Consider the following 20,856-nt stretch of genomic DNA (forward strand, 5'->3'; position numbering starts at 1 on the left):
TTGCTAATTTAATTTAATGTAATGATCATTTAAACTATATGCATATAACATGACATACATATATATGAACAATATATATCTAAATTTTTCCAAAGAAATATTTAGCATTAGCAAACGATCATAGCAAATGATATACTTAACAAATTAAACTTCGCACGAGAACAAACGCAGCAAACCGTTGCCCGCACTCGAGCAACGAACCACCCATTATGAATTATAATTTTCGTGTATATAATTACGAAAATATCATATCACGAGTACTTTACACGCAGGAATATTTGTTAAAATTCATCCGTTGGCGTATGTAAATTATTTAAATTTACGCATGTCCGGACAGGATGATTACACGATTTGTAGTACGCTGAGACATTATTTACAAACGTCGATACCGTTCGAGAACATCAATCGCGAGCAGTTTGATAGAAATAATATTTGACGGATCCATGATCTTATTTGTGTTGTGGCATTGTTATTTGCGCTCAGCAAAATGTAATTACAGCGAATAGTATCGATTACGAACACCAAAACAATAGGAAACGTTAGTCTCTTTTAATTGTTTGAATTAACTCACATAGGAACTCGATTTCATTCATAAAGATAAACGCTTTCTGTTTCTCGATTATCTGCATACGCATAGTATTAATGAAACATTAATTGCCAACGTAAAAAACATTATGCGTAGTAGGGCGTCCTTTTAATTTTTTCATATCAAATTATTCTTACATTAAAAATCTTGCAATTAGAGTTTCAGAATTAAAGCACAATGTTATGACCAAAAACCACTGATCAAGTTTAATACAAGATATATGTACTACTCTGATCCAATGACTGAAGACAAAGCTAAATGACACTAAGTTCCTAAAATACGATTATGTCACAGAAATACATCAAACTTAGAACAATAGCAAAACCCTCGTAAAAGCAAGATGACTAATATAGATTCAAGTAAGTTAGTATCCCAATTCTAATGGAAACCATTCTGGGAACAAATCTGGATTCTCGAAAGTTAATCTATGAAACAATCTTAGAATTCGTGTAATATCGTATACCAGAGTTATAAACTATAAAAATACCGACCCTTAATACTTGTATCACCAGATTCCTGGAAGCCTCACTTCAGAAATTCATACTTCTAGACCATAATAACACTATTATCGAATCAATTCAATTGAATTCCTAATTCTTACATTCATAGCGAATAGCACTTGCACGCATACTTCAACGAAAAAGTACAGAACATCACTCAAATAAACGTAGAAATAATTTCACGCTGTCTCAGATTTGGAAAACTCGAGCTCAATTTATCAATTAGTCACTGATCACAAAATAATAATCTTGGTTGAAAACAAGTAAACTGATTAAAGAATAATACTTTTGGTTAAGAACAAATTATATACATTTTAATATTGAAATATATACATTTAATATTGCAATATTTATTATGAAGAAATCATTATACCAATGCGTTAATATAAGCACAAGAAAAAGCGAAGCTATTCAATCCTATACTGATTCAGTTTTCCTTCAGCATTAACGAAAACAACTGATAAGGACGATCGAAAGTACAAGATCGTTCCATGCGAGTTAGGCTGCTCGATGCGCTGATCAAAATTTATTGCATCGTTTTCTCTGGACGCGTTGAATATCGACGTTCGCCATTGCGCACGATCAACGAGGAAGATCGAACTGAAAATATGAACATGGACCGATCGAGGTAGCCGTCAGCAGACGGCACGCATGCATGTATCGTACAGGCCTACTAATTGAAGTAGCATGGTGCTCGTCACGCGAGCGAAAGCCGACCGATCGTTTCGCCTCCAGCTGGAACTTTCCCCCGAGGGAACGCTTGATACGAGAAACGTTCAAACGGTAACGAAGAGGGCAATTACAAGTAATTGGGAATAGGTAAGTGGACAACGTGACGTCCTTATTTTCAAAAGAGCACGGCTTATTTCCCGCGCGCGACACCACCGTCCGTAGAAGGCCAAGCATGCAACGCGATAGCAAGGGAGAATTAATTTAGCTCTGGCGATGTTAACGAGCCTGTCCCTCTACACGCATTTTTTTGAGAAAATATAATGCGTTCGCTGATCTCCTTTCTTTGTTGTGCTCCTTGTTCACATACAAAATATTTTTAAAGAGAAGGACATAAAAATGAAACGTAGTAGATATATTTAGGTATAAGCTACTTAGGTCATAAACATTGGGACAGTTTGGTCGATTTGTAGTAACGGTATTTGAAATCAGACAAAATATATGAATTAATGATGATCAAATATTTACATATTATGTATATATAAGGAATATATATATATAAGAAATATATAAGAATATATAATTTTTATAGGAACACGTTTACTCTCTTTTTATGAATTAGCAAAATATAAATTACCTAATCAGGAAGCGTAGAATAGAAATAATATATTTTACTATTTACTGTATATATACCGCTATATACAATATTAACTATCACTACTTCCATTAACATCAGAAGTCTTTCTATCATTTTAGAAATACCTTTTAAATTTCATTCGGGATTCACAAATTAAAGAATTTGGAAATAAAAAGTTTGTCAAGTATAATAGAATAGTCCTGCAACGCGGCTTCGCGATAATGCAACTTAACGCTGCCTATAATTTTATCGCTGTAATTACTGTAACATTTACTCGATCAAATTTGATATCCCGCGACTACTTGTTGGAATCTCATTTTCCAAGGATGAATATTTCATACTCGAAGGTCATTAATGGACCTGTCTTCATTACCTTGAGTTCCAAAAACCTCGAAACAATTTTGCAACCAAGAGCTTCTCCCCTGTAACAGAGAATTTCACCCGTCAATGATTTCAACATCACTCTGATAATTTCAGGACGCTCTTTTGAATAATGAACCACGAAGAAATCGAACCTTGTTGCAATGCGACTCTTCCTTTCACTGATGGAATTCAAGATCGGCCTCTGGCTCAATTCAACTTGAAAAGTACCGTCGTGTACTTCTTAAAACGAATCGAAAATCGTATTTACGAAATGGAATCCGCGAAGTTTTCGGTGATATCGCCGACATGTGTCCAGAACCACCGGAATTCCTGGTATAGTTGAAGGTTTGTATCCGTCTTGAAAGAGACGAATCGATGCGACGCTTTGCCGCCACACAGCCGATCTACCACTTATCCGAACTATCCAACGCAACTCGGCCGTTACGAGAAACAATCGGTACACGTCCAACTTCCGATCGCGATGGCAGATACAATTTCACTCTAATCTCGAAAGCAAAGCGTAGTGGCGACCCAATAGTAATGTCGTTTAACGTTACGAAAGGAGATAGACGTAGAGAAACACAGGAGAGAATGGAGCTAGTAGTCACCAGAAATTCGTTGCCATAGGTCACATTATTCGTTGTTAAATTTTAATTTACGAAAATCGGAGGTTGTCGTTGAAACACGTAAATGTGTCTATCGTTTCAATATTTCAAAGATGATTCTAACAAGATGAGAAAAATTTTATAAGAAGAAAAATTCGTTGCTAAACTGCGGATGTCTACTTTATAGAAAATGTTAATGTAAAAGATATACAAAGATCACAGGAGAAAGATATGATGTCATATTTTTCATATGAGGGCAATTTAAGAATTTAATACATTGTTCGATCATACATTACCAAAACTATCTTTTTATTAAATTTGATTATGGGATTCTTTTGAAAGATATTTACCTCAGAAATATTGATTTCTCTTAAAAATATTGCTTGTCATATTTTAGGTATGTATTAGATATGTACGAGCATCAGTTTCTTTCACAAAACTTTATGGATTTTTTATCTATTGCTGAGAGGCTTATATCTTCCAACCGAATAAATTGTTTCCTTTTTTAAATATGCAATATGCTGTTATATTAAAATACGCCTTTTCAATTATTAAATAACATTAAAAATCAACAAACTTGTTCTTATCATATTTTTCTCCAATAAGCTTATCGTTTACATGTTTCAAAGATGATTCTGACAGGATGAGATAAATGGAAGGAAAATTGTTGAGTTGAAGTTTCGTCAGTGATGCGTGCATCCAGTAGAATCTTCGATTTTAATCACTCTTCAGAAAGCACGAAACGCATCGAGACATAAAAGATGACATTTTCGAGTTCTATGGCTAATATTGATCTTATATTTGATTTCATGCCAATACAACATTAAGCGGCTCGATTAAAATTGGTCGCAGCAACGAATACTCGCGATGAATATTCGTTGAAACGTTCGTTGAAACGTTCGTTGAAACGAAAATTACGATACGTTTAAAGCTAGTGTATTTTTGGAGAAAAATAAGTATGTACAGGTCTAAGTAATTCCAATAAAAGGATCGTTCGATTTTAAACAACCTGCTAATGTCTCAAATATTATAGTATAACCGCAAACGGAATTGATAAGATTGAGAAAAGATGGAACAAGCTCAGCATCGACAACTTATAATAGAATATTTTGTTCTATCTATTGGATGATATTACGAGTATCGGATCAATACGAGTGTTGATAGCTCAGGATATATTTTAGAGAGAAAAGAAATATTTACAGAAAGATCTCTAAACGTTCAAATCTTTTCAAACATATATACAATATCACTAATAATACAAATTAAGGAATTCGTAACGAAATTATTAAATGGCAAAACCAACATTATAAAAGGTGTCACAATAGAAAATTTCACTAAAAATCTTTATTAGGAAAATTATTATATATCAAAGATATTAATATATTTAACAACTGCTTTATTTTTTTATTTCACTGTATTATTCTTTTAAATAAAAATATGCTTTTTCAGGACACCCAATATAATACTTTGTTTCATTCTTACTTTCCAAAAGAATATAATATATACACCAAACTATTATTTCACAAGACAAAGACTTTCCGACTAATTTTTAAATCTATCGCTTAAAATTATTTCTAATCGTTTAAATACATAACATTCACTACGAATGATAGAAGAGGAGACAGAAACAGAATACACCTAAATGGTAAATATAACGAAAGAAATATAATTCGAAACTAAATTCTCGGATAAAAGAAGCTCGTACCAGTGTTTCTAATGCTAGGCATCGCGTGTAAGGAATAAAATCACAACTCATACGATCTCTTTCACACGGCGATATATGTATCGCGATACGTACATGTATAATGCCATACACGTATCGCATACGTGTATCGCCATGTGAAAAAAGGCTAAGGATTTCTATCTTTCCTATTTACGCCCTGTCTGGTCGCTAAAGGTTGGAAGAGGGGAAAACTACCGAACAATCGATTACTCGCTACGCTTGGATACTGGGCGGAAACAACTGAATATTATTCGCATGTTTTTCCTTTCGGCGCTTCGCATAATAATTTCCGTGTGTATAGTGTATACTCAATCAGAGTAGATAGCAGTAACACTTACGGGAACCGATATACGAACCACTGGCAGTTTATTCGACATTTTCTATGACTGTTGCTCCTAGCTGGCGCACTCAGAGCTGCATCCATATAAAAGAAAAAACATCAATTACCGTTGTTTTCGCTGGTGAAATTTAATCTCTTGGCTAGTTAGTTTTTACAACTGTTCGACTACGGCGCAGTCGTTAGTAACATCGAAACATTAAAACGACGAGCAACTTATTTGTTTCGAAGTTGAGAATATATATCTGTACTTGAGAGCTTCAAATTAGAATTAGTTCATCTCCTTCGGAATTAAGTTACATACGTCACCTATCTTACCGCTCGTCCTTTATTTCGTTCCTTATTTCGTTCTTTATTTTGTTCTTTGTTTCGTTCTTTATTTCGTTCTTTATTTTGTTCTGTATTTCGTTCTTCCTTACAAATTTGTTTATTAAAAATAGAGAAGATTTAGTGGTGTTAATTTTCTTAAATGCGATGTTACCTTGTCAAACATCGTCTGGTTACATATCCAGAAAGATAGATTTGGAAAATTTCATTTTAAAAGCTTATTTAGCGAAGAGAGCTTTTAATTCTATGGAGATTTCGGTCCTAAAAATTCCATTGTAAGTCTGGGTATATCTGAGAAATATAATAACTTTAATCCATGTTGCGGTACTAATTTTTGCATAAAAATTGTCCGCATGCAAGAAAAGTATTTAAATTTACTAAATTAAACAAATTATTCGTTCTTCCTTTGCTCTTTATTTTCTTCCATATTTTCTTTCGTTGTCAGATATATTTCAGGTACAGATATATTTCTCTAATTTTCTACCGATCACATCAAATTTACGTAAAATAGACGTAAAATTTTTCAAGTGATATTTTATTAACTTACGTTAAGAATTACAAGATTACTCTTGTGTAAATAGAAATCTATATTAGATTACATGTATAAATGATTTTCTCTAATAGATATATAGAAAATAAGATCTATTCAATTCAAAATGAATAATTTTTATATTAAAAGTAGAATACTTTTTGTGAATAAATTAATTACTAGTTATCAATTATAACTAGCTGTTGTTGATGTTATAAATGAAATATTAACTCGTCTTTACGAGTTCATAATATAAAGAAAAACAATCTTTCTCAGGTATACTCTGTACAATGAAGAAAAACCTACCATGTGATTGCGAACTTTCATTATAATGACTGATTATCACTACTGCTGTAGAAATCACCTACATTAACGCTACTATCTACATTAAGAGAACTAGCATTCGTAATGTCATAATAACTCTGCAACTGTACCCAAACAGTAAAAAAAAGCCGATATTTATGCTGTTTGATGTATGTTTCATGAAGACAAACTTAAAATTCAATAAAATGTCGCAATCATCGCCTGAAATTTTTTAACAATGAATTATAAAACATTCATAGCGGATTATACACTCAAATGTGAAAAAAGTAAAAAGTAGTTTAATATGTAATTAGATCATACCAAGACCAATCGTGACAGAAAAATTATACAAGCCAGCAGTATTTGTAAAAATCATCATGAGACGTATTATCCTATCAATCTTTGAAGAGTTAATAAATTTATTGCGTGTATTATATGTCTATGATCTTCTAACACACAATAATAAAAATGTAAAATGTATGTACAAAGTTTTAAATTGTGAACGTAAATTTTGTATGAAAATTATTTTGCAACATATACATAGCAGATATAGACAAGGAAAATCCGATTAGTGACGAATATTTATATTCAACATGAAATTTAGGAAAGATACTTTTACGATAATTTACGTAAAACGTATACATAAAATTTGTCAATAAGAAGATAAATATTTGATAAAAATGATTTGTTAGTTAATAGACGTGTAGCATAGATAATAAAGATCGCCTCAATGACCGTGATAATCCTAAAAAGCGATAAATTTTATTCGGCACAGAAATGAAATTATACTCTCCCACTTGAACACCGGCCATTAAGCGTTCGTTTGCCGTGGTGAATGAAATCTCGCTTTAAAACGCGTGCTAACGATTGATATTTCTAATTTCCGGCCGATATTCCCCGATCCAGGTATAGCGCTAATGGAGAGTGAGCTTTTAAGTCCCTTATTCCCGTCGATAAATCTATCATCTAGCAAATTTCGTCGACAAAAAAAACAACCGTCGACACGTGGTCGACGCTACAACGATGATAAAGCTGCATAGTTATCGCGATTACAGGCAACAATCCTCCTGTCGTTTCTATGGGTTTGCCCCGTTGGAACGTGTGCGAGACCACGTAGTCGTCGTCGTTATATCGACGACGTGAGCGTGTCGAAATCGTTTGGTTGCTCGATACAACGAGCACGGAAATTCGTTTGAAATTTAAATCACGCGGCTAACATGCAAATCGAGGATGCCATTAAGAAGCGATACGTCGCGCGTCGCGGTGACGATTTGTAATGGCGTGGCAAGTCGAAATCTCGTTCCATCAAAGTCAAAGGTAGATTACTTTACAATTTCTCGAGTTCTTAAATTGGGGATTTTTAACGACGATAAAAAATAGATTTATTTAGCTTGGTGCATAAAAATATAAAATCGAGCGGAATATAAAATTTTGGATAAATTCTAATTTTTAGAAATTATCACAATTTTACGGTGATTATGAAAAGCGACGTAATATTGATTAGCTTATAATTTGGAGTTATAAAAAACCATTTTTTTTTTCTATAATATATTTAGAAGTTAAAAGTTTTGAAGACGTATTAATTGGTTGATAACACGTAACTGTAATTCCCAAGTAATAAGTAATCAGAGAATAAAATTTTCCGAAATTTTACAAAAGACTTCTCAATGGATGCCCTAATTTTACACTATTCTTCGAAAAGTATTTTGACAATTAAAAGGGAAAACGGTGAATACTCGAAAAGTGTACACGTTTTAAGCGTACTAAAAGTTTTTAGAATTAAACCTTTTTATTTCTCAAGTAGTACATTTGCTATGAAAATGAGGACAATGCTAGAAGGAGAACCACAGTTTTGTAGAAAAACTGAAGTCACAATTAAGACCCGAATAAAAACCAAGCACGTACATCTTGCCACGTTTTTCGCCCTTCCGTACATTCTCCTTGATTAGCTTTTTTAATTTTACTCGTTCCGATTTTAAAACGCTTCTACGTTTGTCCCAAAAACTGTCGAGCTTATCCTTTCTTAATACCATTTTAATAATTTCTGATTTGTTCGATTTTACAATAAAATACGTACCCTATCACGAGTTTATTTAATCGAATTGTTTTTGAAATGATTTTGTAATAACCAGAGGATTTATGTGTATGCGTTTAATAAAAAATCACGTATTCCAAGTAAAGTCCGCGGTTTACCTTTTACCGCTTCTCTATCCTAAAATCTTGTTTTATAATATAAAAAAAACTAAGCAAACATTGTCTCAAATATACCTAAACAAATAGAAAATTGCTGTAATTGCATGAAAATAAGCAAACTCTCCAGAGTTTGTCTCCTAAATTATCTTTTAATTTTCGTACTGTCAAAAATACGAGCTCGTTCGGAATATAGAAAACTACTATCAACTTGAAAAAAAATTAGCAATTAATAATCACGAAAACAATTTAAAAGCCCTAATTGACCTAATACTGCCTAAGGAAATATTTGAAGCTTAACGACCATTCTCCATTTTCCTATCAAGAATGAAAGATATGGTTATAATCCTGACCCTGACCGATATCACGTTATAAACGAATCCCATTTATTAATACATCTACTTATTCCCAGAACAAATACTCACCATTGACACATGATAAAACACACCAAACTCCATGAAACATATCATTCAATTAAGTTTCTACCGATTCTGAGGTGGATACCCTGAATTTACGAAGAAACCTTTCCCTACATAATTATACATCCGAGAACTTGCTATTATTTTATTATTTAAAAAATTAATATGATTAAATATATATTTAACACTATCGATGAAAGTAGGTAAATGAATTCTAACCTTGAAGCCAGTAAGGAACGTCGCGGGATCAGAGGGGGTCCGGGCCGAGGACGCCTGATTGGTGGCCCCGTAACTCAACTGATGCTGATAATTGGAAAGGATCTTTTTGTGAGCACTGGCCTGAGCTCTATAAGCTGACACTGATAACTTCATTTCTTCGTGTTCCCGGTAAAGGGTCCGATTCTCCCGATGCTCCAACCAGGGTACATTCTCGTTCCTTCGTGGTAAACGTTAAGTCTTTTTAAGAGATCGGCACGCGCGGCCGGATAGCTACGATGAAAATCCTTCGGAAAAGGAATGAAAGCGGGTCAGCTACCGCGTTCGACTAGTTATCCGCTTTTCCTGCCTTCGATTTCAGCCGATTTTCCCGGTCTACCGTAGCTGTTTACTTTTATTTTCACGAGTTCCCTTCGTTCGATATCCTTATCTCGAACTCCGCCCACGATTTCGTTTCAATTCTTGGTAGTTTTCCCCAGGCCTCTTTCCCTTTTGTATTTGACTTCGACTGACTTCTACTAAACAGACAATCGTCGTTAAGCGGTACTCCAATCCTGTTTCTTCGCTTTGGAATTCATTGTTTCGTTAAACATCAGAATCTAAAAAGGAAGTAGCTAACTCTCGCTTTAAAAAGCTTGTAATACGGGCGTACGATACAAAGAGGCTTTACGGGGATAATTCGTCGAGAAATTTTCTTTCCTTTCGATGATCGTGGGATTTATATCTTCTTAACGGATCGGTTGTTACGAATTTTCTCGATGTCACGGGAAAAGGGGTACGGAACGGCGAGATGTTTCTCTCTATTCGTTTGTGGACGATGATTTCCCGCGAGAGAGGCGAATACGAGGATACGTGACTCTCCGGCTTGCCTTGTCCCTTTCGCGCGCTCTCTTCTCGCGTCTCGACGGCTACTCTCGATATATCTGTCCGATCGAATGGAATAGTTTTGCAACCGAAGGCTTTCGAAGGTGAGCAGATTCAACACACCTAGCTGGACTATCAAGGAGTAAATCCTTTTAGGAACCGTATGAAGGATTAAACATCTTACAATGGAAGAAAGGATATCGATCGCAGGAATAATCCTTCTTTCGTTTACCAATCCACGTTCGTTTTCTTACCCAGTTACGAGCAGTTTAACGTTCCTCCCAAGCTGTCGTAAATTCACCGTTTCGCCAAGAACAAACTCGCTCCCCGCTGGACTTTTTCTAATTGAAGCTTCCCTCCATCAGGATTCCCTGTAGCGTAAACAGACCGACTATCCACGGTCTAATTTCAAATCTTCTAAACTCTTTCAACGATCAACGTCTCATATTCTATATAATGTTCTACCGATAATACGAGCAACATACATCGAAGGCAGATCGCGTATTAATTTCTCGTCATCTATTCACATGGAACATCTCCATCTTCGACGAAGGAACTAACCACCCTTGGATTTCTCGTCTCTCTATCAAAAATTAGAATTTCATTAATTCACTAACAACGATTATAAGTCATAGGAATAACGAACATTTGTAATGTCGCTCGATTATTCGCCCCTTGAACGCCTTCTTTCTACTCCTTTTTATTCGTCGTCGACTCAAGCTATAAGGCCACGTGCCGTTGTTCATTAAAAGTCGAACGCGCAGGACGCCATGAGTAAAGCGTGTTCCCACAATCAAGAGACCGTGACAAGGATATCTACGTCCCTTTATCGTCCCCTCGTCGTGTATCTCTTCGTTCGGATGACTTCCACGTACTTCGCAACTCTGCTCCCTTCTAACGTCCTGTGTGATCGATTCTATTCCAGCTACCGTGGCACCGAAATGCGAAAGAGATCGAGCATGATGTCCGATCAGTCCTCGAAAAACCATTGGATACTTCGAGCCGGATCCTTGGGTCCAGGCGATAGAACTAGCTTTCCTCAATGATCCTTTGGTTCGCGTTTTTCTATGTTTCGATTTTGATCCTTCGAGCGAACTCGACTCGCGTCAACATAGTCATTTCCTTGTGATATCGAAAGATTTGCAGGATTTACTCGTTCGAACGGTTATTTTTTATTCCTCGAGGTAACGTCTCAAACACTTTCACGATGAAACGAATTATTTCTTCAAAAGTATCCGGATCTTGATCGCAACACTTTGGGTCGTTGATCACAGCACGAACAACAAAGATTCACTAATACGACGACGCCGTCTATACTCATCATAGGACAGAAGCCGTAAGAAATAAAGGAACTTTCGATTATAGCACCGGGCCAAATATTTTTCCAGTGGATTTCAGGATACGAAACGATCGTAGGCGATCACCTGGAAATAAGTGGAATTGTCACCACGTTGCGAGAAATCTGATCGAACCGACGAAACACGTATCACCATTGGTAATGAGCCTCTCGAACTCGAAGGCTTCGCGAACCGATGAAAAGCAGCAACGGAACATTAAGATGCGTCTGTAGCCGTAACCTATCGATTCTGACGGCCTGATTCGTCGTGATAAGGCGAAGCTTTAAACCGACGAACCATTACCAAACGGACCTACTTCCGAATCGATGCTCTGATCATCGACATTGTTGTCACGACTCCGTATAACGACTGTAAGGGATTAACGAAAGGATTAACAAACTCGGGACCATCGAAGGGTACGAGTCACGTACGAAACGAAACAGAGGGAGAGACACGTTGGCCACGTCAATTTGCTTTGCCAACAATAGACATTGGCACTCGATGGAAGATCAAAGCGTCGCGTGGTCAGTTGGAACGCGGCAAACGTCAGTGACTAACCCCGTAATCCGCTTAACCGAGGAAATTAGTCGTTCGCGGGCCGGAACATGGAAAATCGTTGTCGCAAACTTTTCCAATTGGTCCAGGTTTGTTCTTCCTTACGTGGTTATCTCGTCTATTTTTGATCGTCCGATCTTCTGTTTGTACGATCGGTTGAAACATAAACGATGGACGAGTAAATCAGTGAACAAAATTCGGTCGGACCGTTAGTAGACCGCAACGCGTTGCGTCCGTAGCTCGAACATAACTGGATTACCGCTACCAACGACACCGTGCATCGAGACATCGACTAACCACCACGAGGTTCGGCCTGTTCGTTCTATATTCACCCTTCGCTATAACTGGATTAAATATTATCATAAACTGCGCGCGACCGGGCGAACGTGCCACCTACGCGGATTCTGCCTCGCGTGATTCTAGTCCGTGCTATCATCGCTCGTGTTACCGCTCGGTCTCCGATTCGTTCGCAAACGAATTTCACTTGTTCGTATGATTTGGGGATGAATAAATGTAACGTCAAAGAAGACTCGAAGACAGCCATCGCTTTACTCGAATTCGATGGTTATTGAGTTATAGTTAATTGAATTTGAAGATTCGTGTAGAAATAGTAGAATAATTATATTATAAATATATGTATATATTTATAAAAACATAGAAGAAAGACTAAAAATATAGGATTTTTCAAATTAAGCCTTTTTCTGACAAATTGTGAGGACATAATTTACAAATGGCAATAAGAAAAATATATGCGTTATGTGAAAATTAACTCTATCTAGATGTTTCGTTATGAAATGAGTAATGAATGTTGAATCTAATGTAACATGTATAATTAAATGTGCTTTGTCACAACATCACGGACAAATATTTTATTGTGCAATACATGTAAGAGATCGCGATTTATTATAAAATGTCTTTATTTCCCGTAATATTAAGCGTTTAACTATAAAAATATAATAAAACATTTGCAGCCAAAATTTGTACCGTATTTGCTTTCTATTTTCACTTCAGAAATATGTCCGCAATTTATCAGAAAAACCGAAAACACCCCATGATATGGAATGCATGATATGGAAACTACAAAAATGATTCACTGACTTGTTCATTTTATTTGGATTTATCGTACTTATGAATAATAGAAAACGCGAAAACCAAAAGATAAAACAAAGTTTTAAATGCGAAATTGAAACATATAATATAAACAAAACATTTTTAATTTAAGCAGACAATACGAAATTATCTCGCTTCTTTGAAACAAGTACAACGTATTCAGATCCACAAATACCACTATAAATGAAAGAAAGAACCACCGATCGCACTATTATCCTTTGGTTACGTCCTATATCGACCCCCAAGTCGTAATATTCATTTCGTTTCAACCCTCTGAAGACAAGAATCGAAGAAATTCTCCTTCGCGATTGTGCACGTTCAACGAATCCGGATCACCATTTTTATGCGACGATAAAATGGAACCTCGCAAAATCAACCTAAAAAAATATCGTTCTAACCTCCGGTGGAATAATTATTCTTTACGTTAAGATCCGTTGGAGGAACACAAAAGCATTGTTTGTTCAATTCCACGGCCCAAACCGCGACTCCCGATTCGTTTGATGATCACAATTATTTCCTAAGCAAGTACTTGCTTCTCATTTGGTAGCTTGACTGGCACTATAATGTATAAAAGCACACGGCGTACATGTAAATTGAAGAGCGACAGGACGAGAGAAAGAGAAAGAGAAAGAGTGAAAGTGAGAGGGAGGAGCAACCAGCAAGAAGCAGCATAACCTGCTCGTCAAATACGTCGCCCATTATGCGTTGACTGCATTGCTGTCTCTCTCATCACTTTCCAGCCCTTTCCCGTCTTTCCAGCAACGCTCTTACACAAATACGAGCCTGACTGTCATTCGGCTTATCGATCATTCCAATTGGTCATTACGGAAGATCGAGAGGGACAGTGAGCACGGACCATCGAGCGGAACCACCCTTTTATTTTCCTATCGCCCTATCGTTTCACCAGCAAGGAATATTTCGCGTAAACGTTGAATATTGTTTTGTGAAATAGTATTCTTAAAAAATATGAAAGCCGTACTTCGTAAGGGCTAAATTTTGGACTAAATTTGTAACTTACAATTTTAAGATTTCCAAGATTTGAAATATCGAAATTGTCGCTAAGTAATTTTTATTGTGGAAAAAAGAATAGTGATAATACTGCGAGTGCTGGTTGAGAAATTAATTTTAAAAGATGTTGAGGATTAAGTCATGTGTAAACTATTGATAGAGGAAAATAAAAAAAATAACGTTACCTGCATCCCTAAGTTGAGGCTTATAATGAGAGATTTAGAATGTGACAAGAGGAATAAATGCGTTACAAACAGAGTTGCAACATAATTTGTAAAAATATGTCATATAGAAAAATGTCGTAATATAATTTTATGGAACGGGTAGAATCGTAAATCGAATTGAAAAACGGGGATATTAGTATGCAAAATATGCATATGATCAACCGCTAAAAAATGAGGAGCCTACAAAGAAATGTGCGTAATACGTTTACTATAAACAACACGTACATATATCTAGATTCGATCTTTAACGTTAAAGAGTCAAAAAGACACGTTGTCGGAAGGCCAACAGCTCGGAGAATCTTTTGTCAGCACTTCTCTTTTCATTAACCCTTTCCTTTTGACTTTTATCTTATCTTCCTTTTCGCCCGTGCGCGTTAGTAGAGTCACGCAAACAACGAAGAAACCACTTTGAGGATAACGAGAACTTCTCGAATGCGATATAGAGACGCGAAGCAATCGAACATCATGTTTAAGGTGATAAAAGCACCGTCGATCTAATCCAAATATAGCATTATTCCGCTTCCTCGGTCTATTTCTCTCCGTAAGGACGAGTCGAGCTGCGGACGCCTGTATTTCTGGACGGTTCTCATAAATGAATTACGCGATTTCAAATCGGGTCGACTGGAATTGTGCAAGAAGGTCAGAGCTTTTCTCGTTAACCGAACAATCGTCATCACGCGACGAGGCTTTATTAGAACGGCATTCCTTCTTCGAGTGCTTCCTTCCGCGAAGTAAAACGAACGTCACTCGAGCGAACGGTTAATTACGTTCATTAAAAAAACACGTTGTTTCCTCCGATATTCTCGAAACGAAAAGAAATACACTATGAAGTAAATCCAACACAAAGTACCTTCACCTACACCATCGGAACTTCTACTTACTTTAATCGCACAACAAACTTAGCGTTTCTTTCGTGAACGAAAACGAAATCAAACATTATTGTACGCGATATCGATCTACAATTAGCGTCCGACCGAATGGATCGCTACCGATTTCGACTAGTAAATCACTGACGAAACGACATCGACAATAAGTCAATAATTCCTTCACCTTCCAACGTGTAGAATATCTTGCGACAAACGATATGCTTCTGATCGTTCACAGACACACAACACCCTATCCATAGTTCCTCTGGAAGAAAGGATCAGCCGATCGGCCCTTCAACGACAATCTTCAAACCGACACGACCGACCAACATATGCTAGTCATCTAAATGCAATTCGTCGTGATGACCGAACTGAAACAAACTAAACCGAATCGATATCGAACCGTGTACGATCGCGAGTTCGAGTTCTTCTTGGCAGTCAGCTGATGAGCGCAGCTTCTCGATGATCGACGGCACCAGAGTCACCCACCAATAGAACTATCACCCGCGACGAGGCACGTAAAAATACCGTTACGATATCGCGTTGATACGATCGATTTAGCAATCGGCCGATCTGGAGGTATCGTCGAAGGATACCGGTCGCGTTTCCGCACGCACGTGTTACTCGGCCCCACGAAAGTCACTAGGAGGCAAGTAGCAACCCCCGCCAACCGTGGAGGACGGAGGGTGTGAGACAGGATGCCGGAACGTCTGACGATGGGAGGGATGATGGTCTGGTAGGGAGGGAGGTTGTAGTGGGAGTATGAGAAAGAGGGGCGAAAAACGGCGAGGGGTAAAGAGTGGAGTGGTACAGAAGGACGACCCGCAGGTTTCGCGATATCATTACCACCATAGCGCGCGGGATTCCTCCCTACTTTGTTCCAGCCTGCAGAACCCCACCACGTATCCACATCTACGGATTAAAAACCGAAATCCTTCCCCTATCACCCCCGCTCTGTGCCCCGTTTACGTGGCGTTCGTGTGGTGTTCGTCGGTCGTGAGGATGCTGCGCAGTCTCTGGACCGTATATATACCGTGCAACACCGAACGGACTTTCTGCGATATAGCCTGCTGCCGCTTCCTGCCCTAGCGAGGCGCTATGCGAACCCGAAATGCAATTTGACCAAGGGGGAGCAGAGTGGAGCAAGAGCACCACGGTCGAGGATGGATCGTATACGTTTTTGACGGAAGTTCCTTATCGAGATACGCTGAGGATGATCCATCGGATGGTATTGACGAATCGTATTGGTACTGATGACACAGATAGCTTTTTCGACCAGATACCGTGCGATTTTCTTTTTTTTTTCTTTTTTTTTCTTTTTTTTTTTTTTTTTTTTTTTGTTGAAAGGAATGGAGATTCTTGCTATTATTAGTGGGGAACAATGAGACTGATCTGATCGAAGTAATAATTATTTTTGTGTCGCTGACTTGTGTGGTATATTTCTACAGAAGTTATTATTCCGACAGCTGTTTTGTACTTTGACAAAACTATGTATAAGTCTAATTACAATAAGTAATAAGTTATTCATTTATATTTATTAGCGATGCATGATTATCGTAACTGTGACACGTTACGCTTCTGTTTGATTTCTAATGATTGAATGAACAATGTAGAATCTTGTGGAAAGAATATGATGCTGAAAACGGTTGATCGCATGATTCTTTGTATCTTTGTTGTACATTTCATTCATTTCTATTTTAAATATGGATCTTGAAAGAGAGATCGGTAATAACGATAAAATAGTGTTTAGTAAGATAAAAAATATAGATGTACAAATATATGAGTGTATCTTCGTTTTTTGAACCCACAATCGTATTTCCATAAGTTTGCTGAATTTTAAATATACCATGCTCGATATCAAGTTCAATCTAAAGGATAATTTAAAGGTGAATTAATTTCTAAATAAAAACCATTTCATTTCCAAATTCAATGAAGAATTAACCATTTGCTGGAAAATCGCTGAAATAGAGTATGCAGATTTTTCAAATGTACCGAACTTCATTTTGTTACTCGTAATAGTATAAATCTTACATACATTTTAGTTACAATTTAAACGTCGGCCAGCATTATTATCTTGTTTACAATAAAAACGGAGAACGGCTTTTTATATTTCTCAATGTCATAACATATTCATGAAAATTTGATAAATATTGTAACACCAAAGTAAACAATTTAATATGGATATATTTCGATGAGTAGTAATAAATCAAAAACATGTCAAAGTACAATTACAAAGAGTATCGAACATCATATGTCGCATAAAGTATGATAAAATTGTGAATAATCATCATAATACAAGATAATCAATATAACTGGAGTAAGATTTAATTTTTAATTGACACTTTACAAAACATCATTTAAACTATAAAAACTTTATAATGAAACGAAATAAAAAATTTTATTTCTATGCTGATACATTTACATTATTTTTTCTTTATTGCGGCATTTTAATTCGTAGTGAAAGATCAGTTAGATTTTCATTTTTGATATTTAATATCATTAATCTGCCACATCATACAATATCCCCCACACAAATTATTACATACTTATGAACAGATAAAGTTATCACTTGTATAAAAAGCTAAATCACTCAACTTAAACAACCTGCTTTATGATGCAAATGAACGTGTAACAAACGTTTCCTGCGATTAGTTTCCATCTACTTCAATTTATTATTTCACATATTAAAAAATAATCGAAAATAATCAAAACATTTTATTAAATATAGCAATATTAAAATATATTAAAAATACACATAGAGATACCCTTTTTATATTATATGCCTTAAGTATCTATTCTCGCATATTCTTATGTCATTCCTTTATAAAATTTCAATTATATATCCCTCTATTGACTTATATGTTTAAAAAGTAATAAATAAAATATTCATTGTTATTTATTGTATTTCACCTGTATTGTTGTAGAAGACGATTTATAATCGATGCAGTAATATTCAACAACAAGCCCAAGTTGTAATTTTAAGTTCAAAATGGAAAATTTGATGTTGGTATGGGTTACGGTGTTTTGGAAGCAACACACAGCGTCCTCTATATTTTCTGGCTACAAATATGTTATACAAAAAAACTATCTTTTATAATTTACAAAAATGTTCTACATGAAAACACTCTTCCAACCAGTGGTGTCATAATACGGCTGAAAAAGTACATATTGTAAAAATGTAAAATTCTACATTCTTCAATTAAAGGATGTTCTATTTTATGCCTGATTTGTAATTTCAAAGAAAAATTTAGTTTCAATTCCAATCACTACTATACTGAATCGATAACGTCGCATGCGATATAAAAATGATATGCGGGGTCAGATAACCTCTATGGATAATCTCCAAATCATAGAACACGAAACAGTATCGAGTGGCACGTCTATTGTGTACCTCGTCGATGATTTCACGTTCTGAAATGCCGACTTGGAAAAAGGTCAGTGTCAGTTTCTTACATCCTCTATGACTTGCGGCGGCAAATATTGGAATTACATATTGTATCAACTGAATCGTCAAAAGAAACAAAGCCAAACAGGTATAAACGTAAGAGAAGTACCTAATGAATTCTTTAGTGATTCACAAAAGGATTAATTCCTATTAAAACTAGTAAACAATTAATGTTTATATGTATTTGAGATATTATTGGAAATTCATATATATAAGTAATACTTCTCCTAGATGTTAATAAATTTGTAATGTACTTATTTATTGGATTGATAATCTTTAAAAAAAAAGTTGAGAGGAAGACATATTAGAAACAAGAAAATATCAAATTATTAAATGAAAGATGTGATGGAACTATATTGGGGACTATTGATAATTACCACCATCTTTACTTATAATAAATGATCCAAGAACATATTTCCCCGCGATTTTTGTAGAAGAATTTGAACATTTTATAAACATGTTATTTAAAAAAAACACAATCATTTATTAGCACAAATCTAACTATACAGAAATAAGTAACTGAAACAAGCGCGATAAAAAACATAGCAACACTGTATTTTGAAATGAATTCAATAAAAATTACTACATCTGAGCAAAGAAAATTTTATTTTAAATATTTACGAATCACAACTTTACAAACTTAATTAAAAGTTAATGTCTTTCTAATTCGACTTCAAATGCGTTAAAGAATGAAAAATTCTAATACCTAAGACTCTTTATTTATAATCAAAAACACTAGGAAGAATCGCTGTGTCGTATTAGAATTCGCAAAGCTACAGAAAACAATCATTATATCACAATTCTAGTACAGGCCAAAATATTCTCTCACAGCCTTAATTCAAATCCAAATCAATATCCATTTGCAATTTTAAATCAAAACAGGTCTAGATTACTTTACGATCCTAACTCAACAGGTATTCAATTTTTCGAAATATTAATCAAAATCCACGATTTTACCAATGAATATCACGATGGGAAGATATATATATCAGGCAAGAAAAACAAATACTAAGCTTATTAAAAATAAAGCTAATATACGCGAATAAAATAAATAAAATAAAATATAACAAAGCATAGTGACAAAGTAGTAACAAGAGTGACTTCCTATGCTCTGAATGATCCAGATGATCGTGTGCCAATCTGACTGGCTCTACCTACTTATAATTACCCTTTGAGTGCTGAATACTCGCGGCCTATGCCGTCCGTACGGACGGCGCGCGTCTAGCGCTGACGATCGCTGTGGACGGAATACTTTTTCGGTAGACTGAACTCTGTTGATTGACTATTCAAAGCGCAAATCGTAATAAGTTATAGTAATTCTTTTGCACGAGATTAAATGATTCAAGGGCGTTATTTTTTAGTTATTTTTAATTATTTATTATAAACATTGAAATTTACAGTTAACTAGAGTTTGGGTAATAAACTAGAAAACAATAAACTAGAAAACTAAATTTAGTAAATATAACACAAGTTAATAATTTAGTTGCGTGTGAAAAATTCAGTGCTTGAGAAAACTAAAAAAACCAGATGTAGAATTTTCTGACAAGTGGTAACTACTTCAACAATAACGAGGCACTATTGGCATTTGTTTACTGCCGTAAGGAATGCATTTATATTTATTTCACACAAACGTAATAGTATTACTTCTGCGTAGGTGTTCGGAAAAATTGAAAAACCCATACATGCGTCCTTAGTCCATGCCGGGCACTTACAGAAAACGCATATATATGTCCTTAGTCCACACCGATAGCTTTCGCCAGACACCTATATGCGCCCACAGCACTCAAAGGGTTAACAGACGTACCAGAAAGTATGCTACCTATGTGTTAGGTAAGAGTACCTATCTATATCTACATATGAGTAAGATAATATAGGTAATGCAGATATCCTACCTATCCTATGTAGCTCTACATTTAAAACATGACATGACAAGCACAGCAACATTGACTTCATAATTCACACACACGACACCTGGGCGCTAGAGTTTGGCGCATCATTTTCACACTCTGATATACGTATCATTTTGGCGAAACCGACTGACAA

At 35.7% G+C, this 20,856-nt stretch overlaps 1 protein-coding gene across 6 annotated transcripts in view; it reads right to left on the reverse strand.

The window, feature by feature from the left end:
• LOC126915316 (potassium voltage-gated channel subfamily H member 5-like) overlaps positions 1-16,043 on the reverse strand; it is a 207,306-nt gene extending 191,263 nt beyond the window's left edge. For 2 of the 6 annotated variants that reach the window (XM_050719885.1, XM_050719883.1), the window contains exons 1-2: positions 15,553-16,043; positions 9,408-11,692 (exon numbers count right to left, since the gene is read on the reverse strand). In XM_050719885.1, the coding sequence (XP_050575842.1) occupies positions 9,408-9,560 (153 nt within the window). In that variant the 5' untranslated portion in view covers positions 9,561-11,692; positions 15,553-16,043. Of the gene's footprint in view, positions 1-5,421; positions 5,498-9,407; positions 11,693-15,383 lie in introns of those variants that run through there. The other 4 variants (XM_050719884.1, XM_050719889.1, XM_050719886.1 and 1 more) reach the window with 4 other exon arrangements.
• Positions 16,044-20,856: the final 4,813 nt, after the last annotated feature.

Source organism: Bombus affinis, chromosome 4, assembly GCF_024516045.1.
Source record: "Bombus affinis isolate iyBomAffi1 chromosome 4, iyBomAffi1.2, whole genome shotgun sequence".
NCBI lineage: Eukaryota > Metazoa > Arthropoda > Insecta > Hymenoptera > Apidae > Bombus > Bombus affinis.